The sequence below is a fragment of the Patagioenas fasciata genome, chromosome 13, assembly GCF_037038585.1.
Source record: "Patagioenas fasciata isolate bPatFas1 chromosome 13, bPatFas1.hap1, whole genome shotgun sequence".
NCBI classification, from domain to species: Eukaryota; Metazoa; Chordata; class Aves; order Columbiformes; family Columbidae; genus Patagioenas; species Patagioenas fasciata.
Window position 1 is genome coordinate 16,118,264 of NC_092532.1, and position 19,435 is coordinate 16,137,698.

General features: G+C 45.2%; 1 protein-coding gene across 1 annotated transcript in view; it reads right to left on the reverse strand.

Annotated features, from left to right (window-relative positions):
- NLRC5 (NLR family CARD domain containing 5) overlaps positions 1-16,575 on the reverse strand; it is a 40,448-nt gene extending 23,873 nt beyond the window's left edge. Inside the window, exons 1-17 of the mRNA XM_065847992.2 lie at positions 16,570-16,575; positions 15,753-16,053; positions 13,937-13,999; positions 11,536-11,601; positions 8,686-10,441; positions 8,189-8,272; positions 7,732-7,815; positions 7,571-7,654; positions 6,600-6,689; positions 5,701-5,751; positions 4,765-4,830; positions 3,984-4,067; positions 3,481-3,564; positions 3,009-3,098; positions 2,338-2,403; positions 1,258-1,335; positions 918-1,001 (exon numbers count right to left, since the gene is read on the reverse strand). Of these exons, the coding sequence (XP_065704064.1) occupies positions 918-1,001; positions 1,258-1,335; positions 2,338-2,403; positions 3,009-3,098; positions 3,481-3,564; positions 3,984-4,067; positions 4,765-4,830; positions 5,701-5,751; positions 6,600-6,689; positions 7,571-7,654; positions 7,732-7,815; positions 8,189-8,272; positions 8,686-10,441; positions 11,536-11,601; positions 13,937-13,999; positions 15,753-16,053; positions 16,570-16,575 (3,137 nt within the window). The remainder of the gene's footprint in view (positions 1-917; positions 1,002-1,257; positions 1,336-2,337; positions 2,404-3,008; positions 3,099-3,480; positions 3,565-3,983; positions 4,068-4,764; positions 4,831-5,700; positions 5,752-6,599; positions 6,690-7,570; positions 7,655-7,731; positions 7,816-8,188; positions 8,273-8,685; positions 10,442-11,535; positions 11,602-13,936; positions 14,000-15,752; positions 16,054-16,569) is intronic.
- Positions 16,576-19,435: the final 2,860 nt, after the last annotated feature.

Genomic DNA, 19,435 nt, shown 5'->3' on the forward strand with positions numbered 1-19,435 from the left:
CCGAACAACTCACGTGCTACCTCTCTCCACTGACAAGGAAACCAGAGACTGGAATTACCCAACATAAGACAGTCAGAGATCTAGCTCAGGGCTCATCCTTTTCTCATGTCCATCAAGTGACCCCTCTGGACTGACAGTGCTTTTCAATGCAGTTACTAGAGACATGAAGTTCACAGCTCTGAAAAGCTATCAACCTGGACAGGCCCAAGAGAGGAGCCATGTGTTAGTCTTGGAGAAGGATATTAGGCTTGATTCAGAGCCTAAGGATTACAATAGGCTATGGCCGATGGGAGATCAAAGGATATGATTGCTTAAGAATAAAGGCTAAAAATATCTTGCACAGGCTGCCAGTCCTCAGGTGGTGGTACGCAGGGTACACATTTGTGCTGGTCCTCGTTCTGTCCTCAAAACCCAGATGTGAGGTTGCATTCACCAACCTTTCCCTCAGGCCTGGGTCTGCTCACCCTTGGTGCTACCAAACAGGATGACTCCCCACATGCTGACAGAAGAAAGTGCTTTGGTGCTGGAAGTCCTTGCACACCATGTGTGGGATCACCAGTGAAAACACAGGCTGCCACCGTCCCTTTAGGTGGGACTCTTCATGTTCTGCAGCTTTGCTCCCAAATGGTCCAAAGGCAAAAATGACAGTGTAAGGTTTTACAGCTTTTGTAATACCTGAAGTCAGGGTAAGTGGTCAAGCACCCCCTTTCTAGATTTATGTCCTGCAACTTTTGCCCTAAGAGAGAACTAGACCTGTATGTCTCCATGGTAAAGGGTATTAGCCCATGTAAAGCTATGTCTTTCATAAAGCTACTTCTCTACCACATTCTCCATACAACACTGCAGAACAAACAAATTGCATTTTCTCAATATATAAAAAAAAATGCAGATAAAGACCATAAGTGTTAAGGACTCACTCCAGTTCAGAGATGTTATCACATTCCTTAAGGACTGCACACAGCTTCTCCAGGTCACAGGCTCGAAAATGACCATCTGTCAGTCTAGGAGGGGAAAGAGAAATCAACAGTCCAGGTCTGCATGACTACAAACAAGATTGTAAACTTCACTCCTTCAGAAAACCAAAATATAAACAAGGAGATGATAATGAAATAAAAATCCCCTTGAAATATCTTGCTGTTTTTTTCTTCTGTCTGCAGCAACTGGTAGTCTTGATTCACCTTGGACATGCAGGTCACATAAGTTACAGGATCCAGAGATAGGACATGCACAAAATACACTGAAAATGTGCCATGGTACCTTATTTTTTTAGAAGCAGTAGGTGTCTGGTTTTCCTCTCCATGCTGTTGGCCATCAGTAGAGAACACAGGATCTTCCCTAATACGTGAGCACAAAATCAGACAAAAGTAAAACACACTCCAGCAATTTGTCAGGTCTCTGGGGCTACGCTGGCTCTAGCCCACACCCATATCTTGCCAACAGCAAACTCTTCTTTCTTTCAGTGATTAACCAAATACTCGAGCATGCAAGCAGCTGGGAAGAAGGGGAAAAGACAGATTTCTCTCCTAAGCTACAGTTTGACGGAGATTTTTTTTGTCTAAACATGTTTTGTGAAAAGAGTCCATGTATGTGGGAAAAAACTGACTATATATAAATAAATGGAACACCCAAATCCTAAAATATCTGAGTCTGAAATGTCACCTGGTGCCTTAAAGGAGTCACAGACCATGTGAGGCTGCCACTCTCTTTCAAGCACATCCCCAACAACAGGGTCACATCCCATGACAGCCTTGCTGTTCCTCCACAGCTAAGAGATGGGATGCACGTGTGCTGTGGGAAATGCTATTTTACAATGGACTCAGCCCATGGAGAACAAGGGAATAAACAAATGAATCTACAACTCCAGAAGCAACACGAAGCTATTTCTCAAAACATTTGAACTGAGCTGGTTTGACCCACAATTTTCTAAGGGGAAAAAAATAAAACTCCAAATTTAATTTGATTTAGGAGTAGCAGAACACACAGTGTAGTGAACTAAATGGTTTTAAACATGCAGGGATCTGTGAATCTTTTTGGAATTTGGTTTGGAGGTGGTTCACTTGGTTTTTTACACTTCACTATTACCAGATAGCATAGCTGCCATTAAACAGCCTCCTTTGCTTAGGATGCTGTAGGTTGAAATAACCCCTAGAGACATAAAACATAACCAAGCAGTGGAGAACTTCCAAAGTGCTAAGAAAATGAGGACAAAGTACCACATTTAGATTTGGGGTGGGGGCAAGAACTGTTGTGAGATAAAGTGTTACCCTTGGTACTTAAACAGGATACAAGAACTAAACGAGGTGCTGAGAAAACACCATTTGTGCACACAGGCTCTACCTGGGAAGACGGGACGCAAACTCTCTGTCTTCAGCAAACCTCAGGACTGCAGTCTCACGACAAAGGCTGTGAAGAAGAGAAGGCATCAATCAATGTTACATTTAGGCTATTTACAGGACTTCTTGTTTTAAGAGTGCTTGATTTTGCTCTGCAAAACTCTCTGATTACACCAACCACTTAAAACACTCCCACAGTAAGCAAAGAATAATCTCCATTAGTTTTAAACCCTGGTTGGATCAAACTATGAAATAGCAGATGACCCAGTCTCTCTGAACCATCAGAGAAAGTGCAGACAAAATTGTCACAACTTGAACTCCAGGGTGTTTCTGAGGGAAAGTAATAGAGACCTTCCAGCTCCATTCCAGGAGATGTCACCTGTTCTCATACTTCACACTCTCTCCAAAACTTCTCAGGGCACAGAGCAGTAAAGAGTTTAAAAAACTGCCCCACACATGAAACGACACACAGTTCCATACCTTCTCAAATTCTGGTCGATGGCTCAGACAAAATCAGCTTACAGCAATGTATTGCCAAGTGTCAGTTTGAGTGATAATCTTTGGACATGTTCTTCACTCACCCCACTTCTGAGGTGACGCAACAAAAATCTCAGAATGTAACTCTCAAACTTGTATACTGGAGTTTAACTCAGGAATAATTCAAGACCTACATACCTGACTTGTACCTCCACCATCTTCTGGCAGGTATTTACAGACTTCAACAGACTGCAAATGCCATTAACAGAGAGGCAGTTTTGACTGAGACTAAGAAAGAGAAAAAAGGCAATTACTGGTCACCGAAATCCCACAGGAGTGTCCTAGTGGACGTGGCCATCGGTGTGCTGCATGGCTGCACCCATTTTGCACGCACAGGACCACTACTCCTGAGGAAGGGGTTTTAATGAAAGCACACTTCAGATGCATTTAGACCAGTTTCTGTGCGTGATGCTCTGAGCAAGTGACCAACTGCATCCTGAACAGTCTCAGGGGCTGAGTCTCATCCTTCCTTAAGGGTGCTCAGAGCTGCTTCTGTAGCACTGGTCTGGGTGAGGCCTTTGCTACTCAGATCCCTGCCCAGCATGTCTGTACAGTCCTTGCCAAGCTCAAGAAAAGAAGACAGTTTGGTTTTGTACAAGGTAACACTTACTCCAGCTGCTTTGAAATCGATATCCAAGGGAGGCTTTCCAGCAGGCAACTGCAGCCTTCATCTCCAAGCTTGTTACCTGATAAACTGAGGCATTTTCCAGTTAGTCGGGAATGTTTTAAACAGTATAAACAACAAAGCCCTCAAAATCTTCTTGTTTTCCCTTTCCTACAATTGCTTTTTTTTGTCTGGACTTTTCTTCTGTCCCACATCAATCTTCCCTGCTTACCTCTGCATGGAGCAACTTGAGACAAAGAGTATTATCCCTAGGACATGGGGGTTACAGTCTCAGGGAGCCAGAGGCTGCACTTGTCACAGGAATCAAAGGTTGCTCAGCATTCATTTCCTGCTGAACTTCACCAAAAATCCCCAATCAGAATCCCACCAGACATTACACAGTGCTGGAGCTCCTTCTTTGAGGTCAGGTCCCATGTCTCACTGCCCTCTACATGTACCATCCCCTGCTCCCCACCAGCCACTCAACGGCAAGGAAAGGAGGCACTTACTCCACTTCAGAGAGATAGGGACAGCTCTGGAGAATGGCAACCATCTCCTTGGCATGTTGTGGAGACAGGCTGCAATCCTGCAAGCTGCGAACAGGAAGGGTTAGTGAACAGCGAGGGGACAGTGGGGCCCAGGCACTTCGGGGGTCTCTCTCCAAGGGAGCACACACAGAGGTACTGAGGTTTTACTCTCTGCTCTACCACACAGCCCTGGGCATATTACTCTCTCTGTGGCTGCAAAAGGAGCACAGAGGGATGCACTTGCAGAGTGCTGTGCAAGCACAACACTTTGTGTCAGAACCACCTGGCATTGCCATCCACAAGAAGGGGATGGATGTAATGGTTCCTGCTGTGCAGAGTAGCACAGGAAAGAGAAGAAGCTAAAGCAGAGACATTTCCCAACCTTAACATGCTCAGATAACATGTCTGAGTTCTCCTACTTTGAGAAAGCCACTACCCGCTTCTGGAGCCCAGGCAAGAAAGAAAATTATATGGCTCATGCCTTTGGTAGCTATAAGAACAATTGGCAAGATGGGCATTATCAAGGGAACTCTGCCTCTCCAGGGCTGTAGAGCCCAACACACAATAAATAAAGCCATTGGCTGGGCCAGATAGGGTTTTCTATTGTTACTTTTATTTACTGATTCAGGTGTATTTCAAACCTTATCATACGTGGAAATCTCCTCTGTCCGTAAGGACCAACACAGCTGCTATTTTTGTACTTCTGTAGTACCTGTCATCTGTGAATCACATTCACTGGCAGGAATTTCAACACCTCTCTTACCATAACTTCACATGTCTGGTTGGAATTACATGGTCCATATTCTCTTCCCACCTCAAATCCAAAGATCTGCAAGCAAGCAAAATATTTGGCATTTAATATGCCTCCACAAAATATGAGGACTTGGGAGAGCTGGTTAGTATTTTCTGGAAGCTTTCTCAAGAAACCACAAGGTTTGTGTTCTTGTCTAACCATTCTATGCAAGGTCAAGTGATCTTCAACAGCCAGAAGACTCTATCAGGAGATGGGAGCACAGCGGGTCTCCACACAGGATTTCACTGCATATTTGAATCAACTTGATAACTGACCTTCAGTTCGAGGGCGCTACTAAGATACAGAGCGTTTTGCTTTCATATGGGATTGTGCCACGACAGAAAGGGATAAACACAGCCACATGTGCCAGGCTGCCCACACCAGCAGAGATGGATGTTCAGGCACCTGAACAGGAACCATTTCCAGCTGGCTCAGCCTTCACACACACATGCCAAATATCGTGAGGTCCCTTGAGGAATGCACAACACAGGGCAAAGTGAGCTCCCTATCAGGAAACAAGAGATTGCTTTGTAGTAGCTTGAGGCCTAATTCACTCTCCTTCAAAAGTATGCACAAGAAGGGAGAAGTCAGGAGCCAGCCAGGAAAGGAGGAAAGGCTTTTCCTCCATTTATCTTCACATTCAACTGTTCACTGGCTTCAGCATCAGTACTTTTGCAATCGGAACACAGCATTTCAAGCTTACACAGGCAGTAAGGCATTGCCTTTGTGGAACTGGCTGTTAGGTCTGTGCGAAGACCAGGTATTTTGGTTATCTTTCTCCTCACCCAGGTGGATCCAGCTCTGCCAGATGCAAGGGCACAGGCAACCACTTCTGTTGCTGGAGTGGTTTATAGCGACACCAAAATGATGGTTTGAATCAGCGTCACCCCAAGTGCAGTTTCTCACCTTGCAACTTTCCCAGCCAGGCCAGAAAAATATATAATCACAGTGTCCTTCCTGAAAAAGAGAACCAAACCAATGTTAGTACTCAGGTGGAAAGATGCTGTTTCTTTAGTAGAGGTGCTCTGTAAGGACCGATGCCTGGATGCTAAAGGGGTCTGGACATCTGCAGCGCTAGCACATTGCCACAGGAGAGCAATCGAGCAGCAGGACACCCCGCATGTTGGACTAGGGCTGCCGTACAGACAAAGGAGTAACACAGTCAAGAAGATTGAGCCGGGATTTTTGGTTTTTTTGCAAGATCAACAGTTTGTTGAGAAGAGGTTCAGTAGAAACTCCATTCCAATAAGAAAAATAAGAAGCAGCTGTATGCAATTTGACTACTCTTGAGTGACATCAAGGATTAATTTGTTCTGTTAAACTTAAAATAAAACAACCATAAGAGCTAGTATTTAAAAATTCTACCCTTTCTCTGTCATCCTGTACCTATGAAAACACCAAAACTTGTAATTTAAAGGAACACAGAGATAAAGCTACTTAAATCCACACCTTATCAGTAAAATTAGTTGATTTAGAGCAAATTTAGCGTAACTGGTAAAGAATTTCCTAGTTGATATATTGTAGAGCTTAAAATAAAGTTTAAATTATGTTATATAAGAAGATATATTACACCCTGAAAATTAATTTACAGATGAAGGATGAAATAACATATTAAAACAATACAAAGAGGAAGTCCATAATATGATGAATTCCAATTCTGTTTCGAACAGAAAACAAAAAGAAGCAAAATTCATTTTTGTTGACTTTGATTAGCCAACAATTAAGCTGGAAACCACTGTCCATTTAAAAAGTCAGCATCTAAAGAGACAACGTATTTGCTTTTGTAACAGCTCATGTATTGATACCTGACATGCAGTTCAGTAGCATTTTGACACACGACGACTTCCTTTGCCAAAAGGACAACAGCATTCGAGGAAAGATCATTGTTGCTCAGGCTGTGAACAGGAGGAAGAACACAACCTCAGCTGCTAGACCCAACAGCACACGCTTTTCTTAGGCAAATGTCCTCTGTTCTGCACCCCAACACCCTGAAGCACACATGTTTTTAGTTAAGGGATTTCTCCAAAACTTCAGAATTTTGTGTTTAGGACCCAACAAAAGCATCATCAGATCATAGTTCTCCTCTGTAAGCTATAGCTCACGTGAACTTAGAATCAGAGACGCTGACTCTATGCGCAAGAGAAGAGTCATTAGCTGTTTTGGGGTTATGTAGAGAATGTACTTTATACCAGTATGACTACACAACTGACCCACAGTGCAGTTAAACTCTCGCTATAACTAACCCAAGTACAGCATATCAAAACAGTGTAGTCTAAACTCTCACCTTTAAAACATCCCCAAAGACACAATCCTAGCAACCTCTGAGGATTTATTCTTTAATTGCATGTTTCTTCCTATTTCACTACTTGCTGGTCCTCATTAAATATGAAACAAAGTCTTGCTTCTACAAATCCTCTGCTTGTTCCTCTGAGCCTCAAAGGAATCAACTGTGACAACACCACTGTCTGTGTGTCATACAAATGTGTGAAGGAACGAGGTGTCAGTGGTGACAGCACTCCCTTGAGACTATTTTAAAACATCTGGGTAAGACCTGTGAGGCTGAGTCTGTCTCAAACTGAGCACAGCCCTGCTTGCACTTAAATGTCTGTGCCTCAGCGTAGCACCCTGCACGCCCCAGAGTGGCATCTCTAAGGGCGAGTGTCACCCTTTATAGAGACATCCAGCAACTCTGCTCTGATGAGGATTTAAACTCTGATGCTATGCTTGGCTTCACAGTGGCTATCACTTTTAATAGATATAAGCCATTTTCACTCACTCTATTTTCTTCAGCTTTTCCATTCTGGAGAACAGGTCCATCACCCTCTTCACATCTGGATCACGTATCCGATTGTCCTGCAAGCTGCACACAGATTCCTTCTTGTTAGTACCCCAAGGAATGAGCAGCTGATTTGAGGGTCATTGCCACAAAACACTCACTTTATTTCCTCAAGCTGGAGGCACTGTGATAAAGCCTGGAGCAAGGCAGTCATCCCCTCAGCTGTGATGCTCCCACCTGTCAACCTGAAAAAAGAAATGATCATTCAAAGCAAGCAGAGGCAGGACTGGCATCCTGTGCAGTGCATGTTAAGCCTGTCTCAGATGTGTGCCTGCCACACTCCAGGCACTGCAGCACAGAGAGATGGTGGCCGGACTCCACCCCCTGCAACTAACTCGATACTCCTTTTTAACCAGGGCAATGCAGCACTTCTCTTGATACCAGCGCAAAACAAGAGCCACACGTCTCCATGCTGCTCTGCATAGCACGGCGTCCCTCTCCATACAGTGCTGCACAGAGCAGATGAGCCTTGAGTGAGCCAATGTAACTAAACTGCAAGACAGAAACAGAGGACAGATAGAAAGAGAGAAACCTCTAACCTTACAAGCAAAGACTTACTCTAGTTTCTTCAGGTACTCCATTCCCTGTAAGCTCTTTGAAAGGGCAGCAGCAAAGTCATCACCACATCTCCTACTACGGAAGCTAAAACATGAAGAAAAATGAAAAAATGTAAACTCCTGTTCAGCTGGTTTAGGGTGATTTCACTGAGATCACAACTTTCTCATTTGATTGCAGAATTCACTCTGCCTTCGTCTTGTCAAGAAATGCCTATCATCTTCTCTCTTACCTACTACACTAATGACTCCATTGTTTGATTGTTTTAATCAAAACAAAGAAACCTACAAAAAATACAGTCAGAATGGATTTATCACCTTAATATCTTTCAATCAGTCATAAATTCATTATTTCATAAATTTCTTCGGTATCGAAGTTATGCTGTTCAGATCAGAACTTCTCACACATTTTTTCCCTTCTAAAACAAATACCAGGCTTGCCCGTCCATTCCCTTGGCCCCTTCTCTCCCCCCACCAGCTCACAGCACTCAGCACATTTACCTTAAGTGCTCAATATTTTTACAGCCAGCCAGAACCTCCAAACAGTCAATGTCCATGAGACATCCTACAAAATCCAAATAAGTCAAATCCTGGCCTGAGTTTATGACAAAAACCAAAGCTGACATGTCCAGAGGTGTCAGTCTAAAGTTTTTAAACTCGTACTTGAAATTAAGCAGGCGCCCAATGTGCTGGGCAACTTTGAGGTCTTGTGTTTCAAAGGTGCAATGGCAGAGCTCGATGACCTTAGGTCCTGTCAGGTGAGTGGCCGCCAGTTTCTTGAGAGACTGCAGGATTGTATCCTGCTTGTCCCGCACCCACGCTTCATCTTGTTCAGCCAGCAGCATGAGAAATGTCCTGCACTCCTTTGACGACAAGCCTGAGAGAAAGATGTGAAAATTCTCGATGAACTCAGTCTTCGCCACATTCTTTAAAGTCCACCTTGACTTCAAAGAGAACTTCTTCTTCAGGTAGTTCTTGTCTACCCTGTCACTTATCATGAGACACACTGCTGCAAAAAACTCTTGCAAGCTCAAGTGCACAAAGGCATAGCCAGTCTCTGGGTGAGTGCCACTCGTCTTCACCTCAAAGACAGTCAGCAGTCCATGTAAGGAAGCAAATTCCTTCACGTGCTCTGGAATATCACCTACATAAAATACAAGTTTCATATCTTCCAGGCTTTTCAGTGCAAGGTCACACAGACCCCAAATGGCCTTCTTGTTACAGTTCAGCTGAGTCACCTCATCACGCACACGCTGTCCCTGCTGTTTGTTTATGAAGATGAGAAGCATTCTGATATAAAACTGTGTCATAGTCTGAGGAAGCTCCACACTCATCTGATGTTTAAGGAGCAAATATTCCAAACAGATGCACACAACGTAACACAGAGCAGGGATCTGACACATGCTGAGGAGCTTGGTGTTGTTCTTCAGGTGAGCAATGGCTTGTTCTTTGAATGAATGCTGATTAAAATAGTGGCTGACGTACTCCTCAACCTTCTCATGGTCAAATCCCCAGATTTCTCCTAGCAGGTCTACTGTGTTTAATAAGAAGTCTGGTAATCTCTTAGGTCGGCTGGTGACCAACACTGTGCAACCAGGCAGGAGCTTCCCATGACAGAGGTTTGCAAAGAGCTGAGATATGGACATAGGGGAGGTAAGAGCTGGGCCTCCCTTAGAAGAGGATGACACATCCATGTTAGCTGCAAACTCATCCAGCCCATCAAAGATGATCAGTGTACGCCAGGCATTTTTCAGCAGGTACTGGAACACTTCATCAGGGCTGTCTTCTGGCTGAAGAAACAGGTCAAACAAAAGCTCCTTCAGGGTCAATTTTCTTTTTAATAAATTCAGCTGCCGAAACTCAAACAGGAAAGTGAAGAGAAACTGAGGTAGGACACCTTCTGCCCATTTCTGACAAATCCTGTGCATTAGCATGGTTTTGCCTGTACCTGGTTTACCAACCAAAAAGATCACCTTCGTCATGCCTGATGCGATAACGCTACGAAACAGATCTGACACTTTCACGGCTGTACCCACACATTCTTCTGGTTCGGAAGCACCCGCTGCATCCCTCCGGGGTCTATCTGTTCTCTCTTTTAAGCGGGAGGCTTTGCTCTGCCGAATGACAAGGCTGACAAAGGCTTGTTTGAAAGGCAGTGGCTGTGTTTGTTGCTGTGCTGCTGCTCCTGCTGCTCTCGTGCTTCCGTATCTCTGGCAGATAGAATCAACGAGGAGACGCCGGTACTTTTCAGTTGAATCTGAGAGAGAAGACAACACAGTGAGTATGAGGGTGAAAAAGTTCATACTAACACTTAAACACATAGAAACAAAGGCTGCTCCACAGAGCTAGGTAGAAATGACGAATTTTGGACACAGGAAAATAACCCATAATTTTTCCTACTTTTGCATAGAGAAGAAGAAAATTCAGGGAAAAGGTGAAAAAGCTTTATATAAAAACTGAATCATATTTTCTCTTTAAGAGGTGAATTAGGTATTGGTGTACTATGCATATAATTCCCCATTCAATGACACCTGGCCTTGTGTCACCCTTGCTCAGCTCTCTGCACCTCAGAACAGACTTATCTTTTGCTTTGAGAATTTGAGATCCCTGATGGTATCAGCATCTCTTTGTTGAAGAGAGAATAATGGTGATAATTAAGGACGCGCCGCACCTTCTGAAAAACCCTGTCCTCACTGCTGCTGAGTTTTGTCAATGGACACGATCTGGCCTCCTGGGAGCAGCTCCTCAAGAACCTTCCTGTACACAAACTTGCAGCCAAAACCTGGCTCCAGCCCAGCCCAGCTGCCGGCTCTGCCACACTCCCTGTGCTCCTCCACCAGACTGCTCAGCCTGCCCTGTCTTTCCTGGAATTACTCTGGCTCAACTTGGTCATCACTCATCTATTCAGTTACTTCTCTGCTTGAGAGTGAGCTGAAATCATAAGAGCTTTTAAAGTGCTAGAGAAACTGTGGAGCCTTTATTGGGTTTTAAATTGTCAGTATGCCTCCTGATGTGGTTAAAAACAATAAACGGGTACCAGGATGACCTACAACCGAATGCTTTACTGGCATATCACACTTTAAGGGACTTTTTAGCCTATGCCATTTGCATCCCGTCTCCTTGGGTAGATTTAATATATCTCTGAAATTGCTGTGAATGTTTCTTATTATTTGCCAGGTCCCGTTTTCTGTGTATTTTATAACCTGTTGCATTAAGAGGTTATGCAGCAGATAAACAAAAGTTTCCCTCAACACCTGAGGTTGATTTCTTAGGTGTTTCTGCAAAGAAGTTAAGTAGGTCCTTCCTCAGAGGGACACACACCACCGCTCTGCTTCTGGAACACGTACGTACCTAGTCGCTGCTGTTTAGCATCCCTATCACTCACAGAGCTGCTGCGATGGCGACGTCGAGCAAACCCTGAAAAGTGAAAAGTCAGAAACATGTCAAAAGACCATTTTGAATGACAGCTTATCAAAGCTGGATGAGACTCTCCAGCAAAGCATTTGGGGAGCTGAAGAGGCAAAATCAAAGAGACAAAAGTATTTGCAAATTCAGGCCGACTCCACAGAACTGCTTTTGCAAATGTTGGAATAAAAGCAGAGGTGCATCTAGGTAGAGAAAGACAGCTTGAGCTGGTCCTCATGAGGCTAACCCATCCTCTTGTCCCACCCTAAATATGCTACAGCTCTCAGGAGTGACCGAGGGGCTTGGGGTGGTTTAAAGACCTTTAGTAATAGAGCTCCCTGAACTTCCCCAGGTGATTCTTTCCAACACTTCAGCTTATTTACACAGATTTTCCAAGTTGATAACATCAGTCTTGCCTGCCACATTATGATCTGCCACTTCCCTGTCCTATCCACTTGAGTTTTTGTGCAGAAAAGTCAAGTAGGTCCTTCCTCTTCCCTAGGACACACGATCAGCTACAAGGACTCAACATTTATCTAATATTGGAACATGACTTTGTGCTTCACAGAGCTATTAATATCCAAATATTAGCGTTCTCAGCCAACAGCAGCTGGAACATCAGAAACCGGGAGGTACAAGATGCTGGTGGAATCCTGGCTTTGAAAGTCTTTGCAGGAAACAACATGAAATTTAAAAGGTGTGTTTTGCAAGAAATGTGTTAGGTTTAGCAAATGATGCTCAGATCCTTTTGCACAATCTCATTTGCTTAGAAGCACACTGCTAAACCATGTCAGAACCTTAGCAAAAACCTATCATAACAACCCATCAAAAAGCATCCAAGGAAACTACCTTCTTGGCAATACAGTTGCTGGAAGGCAAAAGGTACGTGCAGTTCTGGGTTTGGAGGAGCATACAGAAGTAGAGAGAGCATTAAGGGCTACACACAGCCTAATCAAAGACTTATACCACAAGCACTACAAAGTGCATAAGGCACAGAAGAAGCAGTTCTGAGCACACGAAAGAAGCCTGGCAGATTTGAGACAGAGATAAACCAAACAGCAGGACCACATATCCCAGCTACACACTGCAGCAAAGCCCACAGCCCAATTTCTTTCAACTGTTCTCCACTCCTCCTCAGGATTTAAGTCCAGTCAAAGCAGGATAAGCCCGTGTGATGGACCTGAAAGACAGCAGGAGCAGGAAATATCAATGACCAGACACATCTCAGCTCCACAGGGTCTCCTTGTGAGGGCAGCCAGATGCCCGAGCAGCCTCCAACGAGCTCAGCTGTCCATGGAGCACAGCATGAAGGAGCCACACGCACTGCTGGAACAAGCTGCCCTGCATTTACCAAGGCTGAACACAACCACCTCACTGGTGAGGCTTTTTGTAGGCTGGGCAATGCATCTGCCTTGTTTGAACACAGGAACTGCGCTATCACCCTGCTGCGCTATCACCAGGCTGCAGCCAAAGAACACAAAGCTGCATTGCGCGATGCTCCGTTTTCCCCCAGCACACATTTCAAGAGGACACAGCAAACTGATGGCAGCTTTCTGTGATGATCTGGATTCCTTTTGCTGCTACCTCCACCATTTTTCTTCTCACCAAGCCAGAGGACCCGGGCTGGCATTTCATTTTCTGGAAAATTAATATCTGGTGACTGAGGAAATTAGCAGCTTCCAATTATTTCAGCAGCTGTTACACGAGGGTCCAGGGATATTACTCAGTGGTGGCACATACCTTCAGGATTCTCACATTGCACCAAAGGCTTCTGACTGACACTTGGGTGATGGTAACATGCCAGGGGAAGAGGAGGGATCTTGAAAATAAACACCTAATTTAATGATCTGTACTGAGCAGGAAGGCTTCACTCCCAAATTCACCGTTGAAGAAAACCCTAGAACTACTGCCATATGTTTTCTTTAGCTCTGACAACTCTGCAATGGTTTCTGCTGGATCAACTCCAGAATAGTCTTTCTGCTCTTCCTCTAAAAGCCAAACCAACTTCCTCCGTCTACCAAGCAACCAACCACTGTAAAAGCGCAAAAAGTGGGGATTTTGCAGAGTGGCTGGGAGATTCCCTTGGCTATAGAAACTAAAATAAGCAAGTTCCTTAGCAAAGTCAGGGCCAAAAAGGCTTTCCTAAAACTCAGGGAGAGAAAACGAAACAGAGGAGGTTCATCTGGAGACCACCAAGAGAAGAAAAACCAAACCTGGAGCTGCAGTGGCTTCCCACAGCTTGCCAGCGCTGTGGCCAATATGTGGGACATTTGTAGCTGTGTCCAGCCCATGGGCAGAGAAGATAAACTCCAAGAGCATAGCACCCCAGGGTCTGTTCCAGCCTTACCTTTTGGCACAGACGACCAGGCACTCCCATCTGTGCATGCTTCTGGTTTCTGGCTTAAGTTACCTAAAGGAGCTGGATTGGAAATGAAATACAATTACTGAAAGTGTCCTCCTCTTGAAATCTGGGGTGCTGCTGGCCAACACCACACACAGTGGTACAAACCAAGACGCAGTATAAGTGCTGATACGATACAGCCAGGTTTCACGCTCCCCATCTGATCTTTTCCTTTCAGACTGCTCTAAAATACAGTTAACCTCTGCTTTCAAGGGAGGAGTGAAACGACTTTATGATACATACAACCTCAGAGCGTAGGCAGCTTTGGCTGATCTAAAAACCACACTGCATCCAAAAAGGGAAACCATACTCTTCCCCATTCCTTCAAAGGAGGTGTTTCTGTGATGAAACCGTTGGTAGAGTCAGTTACCAGCCCAGTCAAGGGCCTTTTCTGACTCACTGCACAGCTCAAGCTGCTGCAAAACCCCTCTCAGCACAGCCAGCCCCCAAAAAACATTCACCAGAGTCCACATGTCACCAGGGCTCTTCTGTTCAGATAAACTCATGCGTGAAAGCATCGCTCTCCAAAATCTGATAGGAAGCCTTCATACGTTAATTCCCCTCACTGCCATTTCCAGCAATTTCCAGCTCTAGCGTCAGCACAAAGCCACAAAGAACAAGGCTCCAAATGGGCACACGTGCACCACAGCCTCACATAAAATCCCTTCAACTGCTCAGATATCCTGACTCTTGCCCTGTGTGCCATATAAGCCTGTTCTGGTGCTGGAACACTCAATCCCACTATTCACTACTCATCCCAAGTACTGCTTGGACTGCCCCTCAGGTTGGTTTTAGCCCGCATCAGTGCTCCAGTCTTGTTCACCACGCAGACAGAAACTCTTCTCCCTGGGAGTCACTTCAGCTACAATGATCTAATGGTTAATCCTGCCTAACCTAAGACTGCATCACTACTCTAAAGTGTGGTCCTGTGTCATCCTCCAAACCACCAACTCCTGCCCACACACCTGGGACAGTCCCTGCAACCACAGGGCTGTGCAGGGGGGCAGGGTTAACTGAAAGCCATCCCTAGAGCAAAACCGAAAGCAATTCATCTTCAGAAGGATCAATTACGCTAAACTATTAATATTACAGTTAAACCAGCATAAGCCAACTCTGAAACCTTAAGAAATGTCTTCTCTCATGATACACCACAGGATTAAAAGGCTGGAATTCCTCCCCACTCCCACAAAAAGCAATCAGGAATCCCTACAGCACAGCACACCTTTTTTTTCACACATTTCAAACATACTTAATTAGAGTCTCAAGAACACTATTTTTTCTCTGAGCAAAGTGACTTCACCCTTGGGGACATTTCCTATTCAGGAATCCAGATTATACGACCACACAGGTTCCCACAAGGTCCACAGAACCCTCCACCCTCAAATCAGGCCAACTCTTATCGAAAGAATGAAGTAAGTGCCCACCAACACCAGCAAAGGCTTAGCAGCCGTGGAAAAAAAGCATATGAAAACATAAACTATTGCTGTTTGCTGGCAATCACTCTGTTTGGAGGGACTGATCTTGTTTCAGAGACAATGGTGATAGACAGGCAGGGTGAACCAAGTCACATCATTTTTTAACCAAGAGGCTTTGCCTCACTTGTAACTGCCTGGACACCACAAAGCAAACTGTCACCTCTCACTGACCGCACAAGTGGGGACACAGGTGGTCTCACTCCTTACAGTGGTCTGCTGGCTATCGGGGGCCAAGGCAATGGCTGTGTTTGGAGACAGCCAGAAGAAGCTGACCTGATCTCCATTACCTTCTCCCGCAGAACTCATGAGCAGTATCTCCAGATCCAGGGGGAGGTCGCACTCCATGCAGAGGTACTGTGCAAACTGCTTCCAGGTGGCAGGGCCTGCCGCCTCCAGCAGGTCAAGGAGCACTGAGACTCTTTCTTTGGCGTTGGTGATGCCATCCAGGCTGTCCATGGCCACTCCAGGGAGGAAGCACCGGGAGGTCGTGAGCAGCCATTCGGGACGGTGACTGAGGAACTCCACTAGCTGGGGCCGGGCGTTTGCTACGGCTGCTTCCAGGTCCAGATCATCATTCTGAAGTGGGGGCTAGAGGGATGAAAGCAGAAAGGGTAGCAATGGGTATAGGAGCGAGAGCTGTTCACTCACACAAGCAAGCAGCCAGCACAATTCTTCATGACTCTATCTGCTCTTCTACCCCTTTGTCCAGCCCAGCATTTCTTATCTGCCTTACTGTCACCATGTCATGTGGCAAACCCCAGCCCAGGCATTACAGGGCAAGAGGACCACAGGGCTCGTCTGCACAGTGCCCAATGCAGTGGCACGGCAAGGGACAGCAGCAAACAACTGGAGGCTCTGTTGCTGTCTGCATCACTGCAGTGGTTGCCTGCAAAGTGTAACATCTCAGGCATCTTTCACATGCAGCAGGACCTCTGGGAGGTGTGAGACTCTAAGAGCAAGATATTTGCCTGCACAGAGGGCTCAGGCAGCTGTTCTTGTTGCTCATTTTGTGGGGATGAACATCTCATTTCTACTTCAGTGACAATGTCACACTCCACTTCTGCTTCCTTCTCACAACAAAGCCATGCACACACAGTCTCTTACCTGCATGGTTGTGTGCTCAGCCTCCTCTCACTTGTCCAATGCAAAGGCGGCTTCTGCTCCATACCCTGATGAAGAACTGAACTGCTAGCAGCAGCATTTCAGCACACAGTAATTCCCCAACACATGGTGCATACCTCCATGTAGTTGTCTCACTGCAGATGCCTAGAGGTAATAAAAATGAAGTAAGGGTATAGATATGAGAGGGAGTAAGCAATTACACAGGTCCAAGATCCAGAAGCTCTGCCTTTGATCCTGGAGTCAGCCGTGGAGCTTTTCATCTCTAGGTAGCAACCTCCACTCAAACCACCAGCAACCACAAAGTTTGGACATTTGAGGATCCACGGCTGGTGTGATAAAAATGCAAGACTGAGCCTTGTGCCCTAAGATGTAAGTGCCCAGCCTAGTTCAGTCAAAAGCTGGTAACACTGTTGAGTGGAAGCATCCTCTTGGGTAGAACCGTTTCATCCCCTAACGAGGCTGGTGCACTCAGTGCCCTTCCCCAGTAACTGCCCTTTCCTGAGCAAACACCTTCCCAACCCAACAGCAGCGGCCACCCCACCACTACCAGGGTGGAGGGACGGGGAGTCGTGCTGCGGAACCCACCTTCTCTTGTGCTCAGCCCTCACTCCCCAGACATGCTCTACTCTGCACTGACCATTCAGGTATCTACAGTAAAGTGAGCAACAGGCCTTCAGGCTTTTTACTTTTGCCTTCTTCTTGACCTGGCCAAGGACAAGAGCGGGAGATTTCTATGGAGCTGAGTGAAGAACTCAAAATGGAAGCGGAAGACACAAGGGCACTCTGCTGTAAAGAACCAAGACCTTCCCATTCGCATGCAGACAACTCCTAATTCAAAAGAAAGTCCTGCTCGTGCTGGCGTGACCTCACCACAGAGCCATGCCGCTCCATGGGGCACACTGCATGGACAGAACATCACTTCCTCACATCGCTGCTGGGCATGGCACGCACCAGAAGCCGAAGACAAAACAAAAAGCGGGTCCCAGGTTGGAGCACTGGATGTAAAAACACTCAAAATGTTTTTCTTATTCATGTTTCAGAGGACACCCCTTCTCCCATAATCCAACACCGCTCTCTGCACTGCCTCTTTGAACAGCCCTGGATGTTTTGAACCTGAGCCAAATGGATGCAGCAAAGGGATGTGACCTGACCACGTGCTACAGCAGAGGGCAGGATGGGAAGGACCAAATCTGTTCCTGCACCCAAAAAGCCGAGCAGACATGTGATAAGAGAAGAGCTGGTGATACTGCACGGTGTTTTACTAATCTCTGACTCTTCAGGTCAAAACCATGTCAAAGTTGGTTATTATGCAGCATCACCAAATACTAAGACAATATCACTGCAAGAAAGACTCTACCCAGGTTCCATTCCAGATCAAGCTCTCAGGATGCGGTACATCAAACTGAGACAACTTTGGGATCCAACAAAATGTGGCTAAAACCCCCAGTTCATAAAAATTCTCTAATATGTCTCATTCACTATTCTAACAAGAACAACAAAAAAGTTCCTGGTGAAACATGGGCTTAACCAGGTTCAGGTTTTTCCTCAGGCTATTTCCATGATGTCAAAAACTGAAACTCAGATGGAAATAAATGTGCAAGTTTTCATTCTAAATGCTTTATTATGAAATTCACAGAATCACAGACTGCTTGGGGTTGGAAGGGACCTCTGGAGATCATCCAGTCCAACCCACCTGCTAAAGCAGGATCACCAGAGCAGATCACATAGGATCATGTCCAGGCAAGTTTTGAACATCTCCAGAGAAGGAGACTCCACATCTTCTCTGGGCAGCCTCTGGTTCCTCTGGTTCCATAGCTCTGGAACCTTCACAGTAAAGAAGTTTCTCCTCATATTCAGATGGAACCTCCCGTGCTCCAGTCCGTGCCTGTTGTCCCTCATCCTACCACTGGGTACCACTGAAAGGAGTTTGGTCCATTCTCTTGACACCCACCCTTGAGATATTTATAAGATCCCCTCTTAATCTCCTCCAGGCTAAACAGACCCAGCTCTCTTAAATGTATTTAATATTGTCAATTACACAAATAAAGCATGCTAATAGTAAACACATGCATTAAAAACAAAGGAAACAATGCTTCAATCTACCAGAAAGCTTAAAAGCAAACATTTAAACATCTCAAATTTAAATAAACTGCAAAATAACAGGGCTTCATACAAGACAAACATAATTTCCCAGTAGCCTGACCAGCCATCCTTTAGGGACCTTCATTTTACTTTTCTCCATCCAAACCCCAGGAATTTGTAGACAGCAATGCCCTGACAATCGAGAACTAGCTATTTAATAAGACCATATTAAATAAATAAACAACCAGACCTGAATGCCTATAAAGACTGAAAGCCACTCACGCAAATATTAGACTCAAACATATTAACGAAATACCCATATTCAAGAAGAAAACAACACTGAAAAGTTAGATGAAATACTGTTAGATGCAATACTGCACAGCTCCTGTTCTACCGCTGCTCTGCTAAATAAAACCACCAGAAACAACGGGCAGTGACCTACAGTAACATGCCTCTGAGCATGAAACAAAGCACAAAAACCTCCCAGGAAGACCCAGAAAACCTTTTGAGCCTTAACCCTTGCCCTCAACCTTCACATAGAGAAACACCACTAAAACTCATTGCATAAATACAACTTGTCTCCTCTCCCCAACTTGGCATTGATGCCATTCCCAGCGACGAAAAGTAAAACCAAAATGTGAAGCTCCCTGTTGCAAACCTCCCAACTTCTTGAACACTCCAAGGAGAACAAACTACTTACTGAAAGCCCAGAAACAGAATGGGGGCACCAAAACCAATGTCCACTGCCTTAATTTCTTCACTTGCT